Below are 10,789 nucleotides of genomic sequence, written 5' to 3'. Positions count from 1 at the left end.
ACAATAAAGTGAAAAACATTTCCAAGAGTGAACCCCCAAACGTCAGTCTCTGACTGTGAGGGACAATCTCTGGCCTCTTCTCTTCCAAAGGGATGACAGAAGAGTCTTCTCTGCGAAGATTCTAAACCCCAGCAGGTTCCATTAACTCCTGGACAAGAAAGCCCCTACCAAGGGTCGGGGAGAGGGCAGTTGCCCTGTGAATCGCTATACTGTATCCTTAGCGTTAGCCGCACCCTTCCGGCCGGTGCGCGCGCTACCCGGGTTGGCAGCGCGCTCCCGGAGCTGCTCGGCGCTACGCCCCGCCCCTCCCGGCCCCGCCTCTGTCCCCGCCCCGCCTCTGTCCCCGCCCCCGACGTGCCCAGCTGCGCGCACCGGCCCTGGGAGCGCGCACCCGCCACTCAGGCGCCGCTGCGCTCGGAGCGCTGAGACCGCGGTGGCCGAAGCCAGCGAGGGGGACCGACGACTCCCGGCTGCCCGCTGACATGCGCCTCGGCTAGTGGCTCCGGTTCCCACGACCACCACTACGCGTCCTTCTCTCCATTAATATTCTCTCTCTCTCCCTCTCTCTCTCACCCACCCACACAGACACACAGTCTGACATCAATCTATATATACATTGGAGGAGAAAGCATTTCCTTTGCTCCCTCCCCCTCCGCACCCCCAGAACTGAATAGTGGTGGGGGCTCCTTGGACCGACTGGAAATGTTAATCCTGGCGCGCTTCCTCGCTTGCATTCAGCTCCTCTGTATTTGCCGTCTGGGTGAGTGATGAAACCTCGGTGGGTTTGCCTCTCGGGATCATTTCGGACAGGGGTGGGAGACTTCAGAGCATTTAGGTACTTGCTGACGCCGCCGCCATCTAGCAAGGAGGAAAAAGGGACAGTGAACTGGGACCCCGCGGGGTCCGCGGCGGCACATGGGTGTCAGCAGCATGGGAGAATGCGCTTCCTCCCCACTTCTCACCTCCACCACCTTCCGTCTGCCCGCGGGGATTCGTGCTCCCACGCGCATAGGAGAGAGGATGGGCAATCGCCGTCCCTGTCCCCACGTCTCCTCTCCTCTTTTACAAAGAGTGGAAAGAGCCTGTTCAGTACACATAAAAAGATGAATACAAATAGAAATACAACCAGAAATACAACCGTGGGACCTTGGTGTGGGGCTCCATACACATCGCATTTTTCTAAGTTCATGCTACTTATATTATCGGTTGAATGAAAAATACACGTGCATGATGTTAATTACACACACATACACATATACACAGCGCCTGAAAGGAGGTAACGGGAACAAGCACCAACTTGACTTTTCAGTGTTTTTTAGTACTTTTAATTTAGTCACGTTCAAGTCTGGGCAGTTACTTAAAAAAAAGTTTCAATCAGAATTTCTGTCAATGTTCTGCTACTGGTGCCAACGTCAGAAGCTACAGGTTGATGTATTTATATTCATGGATTCATCTTTCAGCCACCACCTTTCACGTTACACATTTAATACTGAAATTACAGTCAGTCAGAAATAGCCAGTTAGAATAGTTACCTGGGACACAGGTTCATGTTCTGGTCATTTTCCAGGGTAACTGTAAGATTGATTTTTGCATTTTATAAAGAAGTATCTTTATTTTCCTTTAGGAAGTTTTGCTATTATGATGGCATATTATAGGTTTGGTGGCATGCACCTGAAAGTTCGCAAATGTACCTCCATTTATGAGTAGAAACACTCTTTTCAGTTAGAGGATAACAGTTTTTTTAAATTTTAGATTCTTCATAATAAAGTAGATATTAACCTACATTTTATCCAATAGATGGTGCTACAGTTGGCACAGTAACCTTTACAAAAAGAAATCATTTTTATATTCTAACGAATTAGAATTGCATTGCAAACGTGGTGGTAATTGCCAATAGCCCCCCAGATACTTGGACATAATTTAAATTCCAGAAGCTTTTTAGAAGTACTCAAGGGTGATGTGATGCACATAGTGACATTTAACACTTGCAGAGGGTTCTGGTTTCTGTTTTCTCTAAAATTGTACAGATTTTGATTCTGGAGAGGTGAAGACATTCTTTAAAGGAGTTGTGGTCATCAGACACACACCTGTTGAATTTACATTTCCATTGTAGATCTGTTTTAACAACAAAACCAGATCTCCTTGGTACTTAGATTATTATTCAAAGTAAATCTGTAGTTTGGGAATCAGTAAGGAAATACTGCTTTGTATGCCTTCCGAAACACATGCCCTGAGTATATTGTGAATTTTTTTAAAAAATTGAGGTATAATTTGCATGGCATACAATTCACCTTTTTAAACTGTACAATTCAGTAGTTTTTGGTGTTTTCACAGAACTGTGCAACCATCACCACTAATTACAGAATATTTTAATCACCCCCAAAATAAACTCCATTAACAATCATTCCTCATTCTCTTGACCCCAGCCCTGGCCACCACCAGTCTACATTTTCTTCCACAGATTTGCCTGTCCTGAGAAGTTCATATAAATGCAGTCATACAATGTGTGGCCTTTGGTGTCTGGCTTTGCTCACTCAGCATAATACTTTCAAGATTCATCCATGTTGTAGCCTGTATCAGCACTTCATTCCTTTTTGTGGCTGAATGATATTTCATTCCAATATGCCGCATTTTATAAATTCTCAATAAATTATTACTTATAGCTTGTTATGGCTATTTAGATTTTGTTTACTGGACATTAATGCTTTAATGATGTAAAATTTAACTGTAAAAGGTTAAATTACTTGTTTAAGCATATCACAAGTTTGTGTGATAGTACTGAGTATATCAGAACTGAAATTTAAATTTAAAAAAAAGGTGGAAGCAAGGGAGGGAGCTGGATTTGGAGGGGGTGAGGGGAGGCGTGGGGAGAAAATATGGACAACTGTAATTGAACAATAAAATAATTTAGATTAAAAGAGTAATAGTAAAGGACTGACATAGGAAAAAATAACTCAAATTTTGTGGGGGTGGTTGTTTTGTTCTGTTCTTGTTTTTGTTTTTAAGACTGGCAGGTGACTACTTTTTTATCCTTTCCCCATTTTTACAAAGTTGGCCTTATATAGTATTACCTACAGGCTGACATAGGAGCCTTGGCAACCTCAACTAGGATGAATATCTTGAACTTAGGTAGCACATTTTGAAAAACCGAGACTCATTATGTAGAAGTGAAAAACCCAGCCTCTACTTCAATTACCTTTCCCTCGACATCTACTCTGGTATTCGTGGGTGTGTTCATTATTCCTCTTCAGTGTCCTCAGAGCCACCGAGAAGCCCCAAGGCGTCCTGACTTAATATTATTTTTAAAAATCACATGAGTAATAACATTTAATGCTATTTAGCTGAAGGACATTCTTAAGAGAGGCAGAAATTAAAGATGACTAACTCCAAGATAATTCCTTAAGTGAATTTGGACCTTCTCTAAAATAATTGAGAGGTTTTCTACTAGGTGGAGAGCTAATGGAATGACTGTATGGCTCTAATTATTATTTAATCTTGACCCACTAGACAGGTACTGGGAAAAACTGCAGTGGCTTTCCAGTAAGAAGGCTTAACTGTGAGTCACAGAGGGGAGGTAGCCATTTCAGGAGTTTTAAGGGACAGTTTCTTTCAACTGCTGAGAATTCAGGATCTTTGAATTGAGTTATAGCCCTGCAAGGTACACAGAATTCAAATATTTAAATATTCTTGTTAAATATGTGATAAATCAGGTTTTGAACTTTTGTTATGTCTTACTGCTTTAAGGGCCACATTAACTACAAATCATCCCCAATTCCTCTGCAAGAACTAATTGCTTAGTTTATTCTGATTGTGGAATCGGTGGAACCCAGCATGTTGTGACTTCCAGCTTTGTCTATTAAACTCTGAAAACAAAGTTTAACCAGAAATAGAAAATATTATGACTTTCCCCCCAAAATAACTAGTTTCCACTTAGAAAATTAATTACTTTTGTGTTGCAGAGTAGCAAAATTTTTATTTCATCTCTCCATTTTATGTAGACTGTGCTTGCTCCATTCAGGGAAATTTGCCAGGATAAAGTGTTTTATTGATGAATTCATTTATGCTTTCGTGTCTGCACTAGAGATTTGGGAATTTGCTTAAAATTTTATGTTGTGGGAATTTTGCTTCTGGCAAAAATTCTTTCTGTTTTCTCTGGAAGCATGAGCTGTGTTTCCCCATTCCTCTAAAGAGATTGGAGTTATGGACAACCTGGTAACTTTGCATGAGCACCCATTTGCCAACTTTTGAGACTGTAGAATGGAAATGGAATCCCTCATTCAGGACCAGAGGACTTCAAAGGAAAGGCTGGTTAAGAAGATGAGCTTGTGTTTTATTTCCATATACCATCTATGCGGCGTTTGCTAGGTGCTGAAATGTATGCATGTGTATTTTTTTCTCGTTTCATTCTCCCCAAATCCCTTTGAGGTAGATGTTTTCATTTTACACGTTGTACAGCAGAGGAAACTGAGGTGCAGAAAACTGAGGTACAGAGAAGTCAACTGACTCACCTAACAGCACACAGCCTGCCTCAACCTATATGTCCCTTGTGACTCCCAAGCATCAGTCTTTCCTCCTTTCATTCCAGGGAGGCCGCTTTCCTATTAGAATTTACTAGCTGGGTTCATATGTTGCTTTCTGCAGATCTCCATTCATGACTTTTCTACACACTCCCACATGGCAGAAATCCGGCAGTTTCTTCTAATGACCCATCCTCCACTGGTTTTTACAGCCAGAGGTAACTGGGATCTGTCTTCCCAGTGCTGGAACCTGGTGCTGTGTGGCCTGGGGCTCTGATTGCTTGCCCGAAGGTATCCCTTCTGTTCTGCTTCTGCCCCTCCATCCATCTCTGCCACTCCGCCCCTACTACCTGTTTGGATGAATGTATCTTCTTTAAATCCTTGGTAGTTGGACTTCCATACAGCTCAATTTTGTGACAGTTCTGATGATATTAGTTTTGGAATCTGGTTGTAATTTTTTCTATGATTTTTGAGTGAGGAGGCAAAACATGCCTACCTGTGCTTCCATCTTGACTGGAAGTCTAAATCTCACTTTTAAGATACTTTGTTTAGAGCTAGTTGAGAATAAGTTTTTCCTAAATATCTCTGAATGTGTTAAATACCTTAACTTTCAATTGTCTTTAACTTTTATTTTTTTACTGGAAGTAATCCCTAGCAGCAACTTCAGGTTACAAAAGAAAACCAGTTTTTGCCTGTGTTTGCAGTTGTTCAGAGACGTATATGATATACTGTACTATGGAAATATTATTTTATAATATTGCACAGTCCTAAAATTCATCAATTTTAGAACTGTTCTGTTCAGTACCATAGCCACGAAGCCTATGTGGCCATTTAAGTTTAAACTTATTAAAATAAATTCATTTACTTCCTAAGTCACATTTTAGGCTGGTGGCTTCTGCATGGGACAGCACAGATAGAAAAAATTTCTATCACTGCACAAAGTCTGTTGGACAGCACTGTTTTAGAGTCAAAAAGGCTGATAAAGTATTGCTAGTACTTAAAAAAAATCTTCACCCAAGGGTATATTTATTGATTTTAGAGAGAGAGAAGAACTGAGAGAGAAAAAACATCAATGTGAGAAACATCAATCAGTTGCCTCCCGCATGCACCCTGAACAGGATTGAACCCACAATCTAGGTATGTGCCCTGACCAGGAATCCAGCCTGCAACTTTGTGTGTGTGTGTGTGTGTGTGCAGGATGAAGCTCTAATTAACTGAGCCACCTGACCAGGGCACTATTACTTATTAATAGTACTGATTGATAGAACGGATAAAAAGTTGTCAACTCCACTAGAAAAACTTCTAAAGCCATTAAAATTATTTGAAGTGTTGATGTATGTGGGTTACTATCCATCTGTATTGTGTCAGTCATACAAAAATCAAAGAGACATTCTAGCGGCCTTAGGTAGAGCATTAAAAGATGAAGACAGTTCAGTGGCCACTTTGTGGCCTTTATGGACTGGTGTCAAAAGGAACAGGTTACCCCTTAGTTCAGCAGTGAGTGCTCTGTTCCCACAGCACATTATCCATGGTTTGTTTTAGCATCATTGTATCATTTCACTGTGTCTCTCTATCTTCCTCACTAGTCTAGCTCCTTTAGGGCCAAGACTATATTGCATTCCTCCTTGGACTTAATATTCTTGGTCTTACCACCTATAGTGATGCTTAGTAAATATTTAATGTGCTGGTCATAGAGAAAAAGAACCATGAAGGTTCTTAGACAGTAGTAGCTTTTGCTGTTGAAATGGGCCAATTTCATCTGACCTTTACTTGATTTGATTCTTATCCCAATTGGAGAATTAGGCCACCATTCACCTTGAGCCACGATCTTTAATGCCACTTCTAGAACCCAGAAAGGTGCATAAGCATTTCCTAGATCCAGATATTATCTGTGTCTTAAAAATAGACCCCCCAGGATAGACACTGCATGTGTAGTTGCAGCAGCAATTTTGAGTGAGGTTAAGTGCTGGATGAATTGGCACCACTGAAGCTTGAATATGCCCCAGGCGTCAGGGCATCAAGTCACTGTATGTGCAGGTGCAAGTGTGTGTACACATATTTATACATTGGGGACGAGAGGGCAGTAAAGGTGAGGGGTGGTCAGTAATGAAAACTTAAGTGTGTTGAGCCCATGAAGACTGTGTCTTTAGTGAGTCAAAAGCCGTTGTACAGGATTAAGTCTCCTCCAGGCAGTGGCCTGAGGCAGTTCTGGAAACTAGGTGAGTGGCAGGGAGTGCAGTTACATTGCATGGATGTGCATGCGTTTGGAATTTGTCTCTAGTTTTATCATTAATCCCAGAGATGATGTGCTATATCTAGTTTAGCCCTGCACATAGCAGGTGTTCAGCAAATATTTGCATTGAATTGAATTAAAATGGAACAGGATATGAGAAGAGTTGGAAATCCTCACAAGTGTTAAAAAAAAAAAAGTTCTCATTGGATCTTTGCTTTAGTTTTCTCTTGCTCCTCTTCCTTTTTTTGCAGGGGGTAGCTATTTCTCTTTACCTTCACTCTAAGCATGAATTTAAGATAAAAACCCTCAATATTGCTCAGCATCTTGATAGAGAGTTTGATAGGAAGAATATTGATGCTATTTGATACCATTATTTTAAAATATTTTACTGTGGCATAATTTGGGGTTTTGTGGTTAACATAATTTTAAAAAGATATTAAAGTAAATGAAATTAAGATCCTGTTTAATGTGAACTTTCTGATCTCAGTCAATAAATTTGAATCGATTTAAGTCCCATCCAGAATGAAATATACCATCCAGTCCTATCCAGCCCCATCCAGAACCAAATATACCATCCCCTTGATCTTGGATTTCTCATTCTCCAGAACTGTGAGAAATAAATGTCTGTCGTTTAAGCCACATAGTCTATGGTATTTTGTTATAGAAGCCTGAGCTGACTGATACACCTTTGGAAGTTTTAAAACGTACTGATGTCTGTGCCCCACCCTGGATCAAATTCATGTGTGGGTCCAGGGCCCAGACATGGAGATTTTCTTAAAATTCCCCAGGTGGTTACAGAATAGAACCAGGGTTTAAAACCATGAATCTAGGTCAACTTTGTGATACTCCTAATCTTAGTTTATTTTTCTTAAGCAGAGATATTGGCAAGTTTCATGCTATCCAAAAACAAAGCTAGTGCCACAGAACAAAGGGTCTGGAAAACTTCCCATCCCTGTGTCCTCTTCTTAAGGGAGTTTCAGTGTCAGAGTAACCCTAGAAGGAGCAATATGGACTATTGTGGCTGACCTCATAGGCTTTGCAATTTAGAGGAACTTCAGGAGGCCAGACAGTTTTGGAGTTGGTTCAGAGATTCAAGTCAACCAGCATGTGGGTGGATGACTGCACCGGCCTCTGAGATGGGATTCCCAAGTGCATTCCCCAAGGTACAGACACTTAATATCTTTAGTTTTGTCAATGACATGTATTCTTACAAAGTAATTTTTAAATAAATTACTTTATTGTTGTTCAATTACAGTTATCTGCATTTTCTACCCACCACTTTCCCTCTGCCCCAGCCAAACCCACCTCCCTCTCTTGCTTCCACCCTCCCCTTGGTTTTGTCCATGTGTCCTTCATAGTTGTCCCTGAAAACCCTCTTTTTAATTTTCTTCTTCCATGTATAAGTTGTTAGAATTAGAGTTATTGTTTTCTGTTATGTAATACATATAAGATATAAGTATATTTTTATTTCAGCAATTGATTCATGTGTATTTCTTAAAATAACATTTTCATATTCATCAGGTCTAGGCTATTTGTTTTTATTATATCTGAAAAGCACTAGTAGCTCCATTTAAAAGTTAATGGGGGACTTTTTCAGATGGTCCAAATAACTATTTTAATATTCTAAATTGTGAATGGTGAGGACACAGCACAAATTAATTCAGTTAGTCTCTATTGAGCATCTTTCTTGTCACAAATATCCTCCTACAGAGAATATTTATGTAGTGGTTTGCTAAGCCTTTGCAAGAGAGAGAGATCCATGCATAAATAACTCTCAAACATAGCAGGGTTTGCAGAATATGGAAGTGTGAGTTGTGTGGGAGTGTAAGCTGAATTAACCTCTGGGAAGGGTCTTAGCAGGAGACAGGGTTGGATGTAGATTCTGAGGTGTGGGCAGGTAGGACTTCAGGGGATACTGTTGGGGGAAAGGACATTAGTTGCAAAAAGGATGATGTACACAGAAGCATTGAATGGGAAAGACAGTGTAATGTTTAGAGGAAGGAAAAAACTGAAGGGGTGTGTCTTAGTGGAAAAATGTCAAACACAATAACAGTTAGGATTTCCAATGACTAATTGAAGAGTTTGGAGTTTAGAATTTGTCCAGTATATAATGGAACTATTGAAAGGTTTTGGGCAGTGCAATGATTTGAGTAGATCTCCGTATTTTAGAACAATAACTCAAGTATAAGAGTATAGGGTAGATTGGAGCAGAATGATGCTGGGAATAAGGAACGCCAGTCAGAAGTCTTTTACACTGTGGCAGTCAGAGTGGAAATTCGATTGATCATTTGTAGGTATAATAATGCTATCTGTTATGTATAATATTTTAATGTTTAACAAGTACTCAAATACAGTGCCTCATTTGATATAAGTATAATTGGTATAATTGCTACGACTTGGAGCTATCTGGAGAGAGTCACGGGGGGTCCTCAGGCAATGTCTTCCCTGTGGAGATGAAGATGTGGCAAGGACCACACAGTGCCAGAAATATCAAGGAAGGAAAAGTGGAGGCAGCAAATACATACAATAGTACAGAAGATGATAATTGGAAGGGAAGAGAATAATAGAGAAAAACAAAGGATAGTACCTTGAAGACTGCTTACTTAATGAATGGTGGAACTTCAGATTTGTTTCCACATGGTGTTGGAACTGAAGCTGAACATTTCCTCTGAACTGATTAACTGGGTGCCTTGAGAAATAACAAAAAGAAATACTACTGCTTAAAAGGATTTTTTTTATTTATTTTAGGAGAGATCCTAATCACAACTTAACATTAAAAAAAGCTCCCCCAGCCCCCAAGAATGGGAAGGATTGAGTATCACCATAATGTCAGGCTAATTTTATCAAGTTTTATCTAAACTATTTACTTTATCACCTTTAAATTATTTTATTTGTCCTTTTTAGAATGAGCACAGATACCAGTGCAACATTTCAGTCAGCTGTATGCCAATAATTAGGCTTCCTTACTATCCATGATTTCCAGTTGCTTGAAGGTTGTCATGTTCATGTGGTATAACCTGGTACTTTGTAATTGTTTGCAACTTGTGTTTTGCATTAAAACGGTGTGGTGGAAAATAAGTCATAGAGGAGACTTCCAAGAATTTGTTTTAAATTGATTTTAGCAATTGTTCCTTCTAATTCATGCACAATGTGATAGGGTTTTTTCTACTGTATGTCACACTATACATTAGGGATATGTGAAGTGGTAAATTAATCAATTATTAAGTTTAGGAAAGGGATAAAGTAGCAGCTGCCAAGAATAGAAGTGCAAGTGTATTTTTCCTTGTGTGATGAAGAAATGTAGCTATCTTGGGCTATATGCACTTTGGATGCAAGAATTTTGTATTTAAGATGTATGACTGAATAGATTCTTCATGAGTGATATTTGGTTATGATGAAGTTTACCTTAATGTCTTTCAAAGCAGGGAAATGACATATAATATTCACATATATTTGTATAAGTATTTTATATGTAACTATATATGTGGTATATACACAGGATAAATAAGGATGTATGTTTTCTGCTTCTCTAAATTGATATTGCTTTATTTCAAACATTAAAAGATTATATCCTTGAGAAAAATTGTTAAGATTAATGGTAGGAATTATCCTGGATATTTCGAGCCTGTCTTTTCCCAGCCTCCAACATAAAGAAAGGAGAGGAAGAAGGTCTGCTTGTTCCTGCGACCTGGATACAGTTCTGTCCCTCTTTGAAGGAGTTGATTCCAGTCGAGATCAGTGGAACTCATTTTACCAGATCTTCACTGGACAGCTACTGCTTGCTCAACACTGCCCTGGGCTTTAATAGTTTTTCTCTTTAGGACTTAATTTTGTTACAGACATAAAATGAACCCTAGTGGGAACATACTTGAACAGAGAATAATAAAATAAAAGTTAGATTATATGAGTCAGATTTTAAGTGTATGAAAAGTCATAAAGCGGAGAAACACAATAAAGATGTGAGTGAATTCATTTTAAAAATATCTCTGTGAGCATCTGAGCAGCACTTTCTCCTTTCGAACATGGGACATTTACTGCT

General features: G+C 39.6%; 1 protein-coding gene across 2 annotated transcripts in view; it reads left to right on the top strand.

The window, feature by feature from the left end:
* The first annotated feature begins 379 nt into the window (after positions 1 to 379).
* PTPRZ1 (protein tyrosine phosphatase receptor type Z1) overlaps positions 380 to 10,789 on the top strand; it is a 192,033-nt gene continuing 181,623 nt past the window's right edge. For both annotated transcript variants that reach the window (XM_037056516.1, XM_037056515.1), the window contains exon 1: positions 380 to 760. In XM_037056516.1, coding sequence (XP_036912411.1) covers positions 703 to 760 — 58 coding nt within the window. In that variant the 5' untranslated portion in view covers positions 380 to 702. The remainder of the gene's footprint in view (positions 761 to 10,789) is intronic.

This window comes from Sturnira hondurensis, unplaced genomic scaffold (genome assembly GCF_014824575.4).
Source record: "Sturnira hondurensis isolate 20B ecotype Veracruz unplaced genomic scaffold, ASM1482457v3 Scaffold0008992, whole genome shotgun sequence".
In the NCBI taxonomy this organism is placed as follows: domain Eukaryota; kingdom Metazoa; phylum Chordata; class Mammalia; order Chiroptera; family Phyllostomidae; genus Sturnira; species Sturnira hondurensis.
This window is presented reverse-complemented; position numbering and strand designations above follow the sequence as displayed.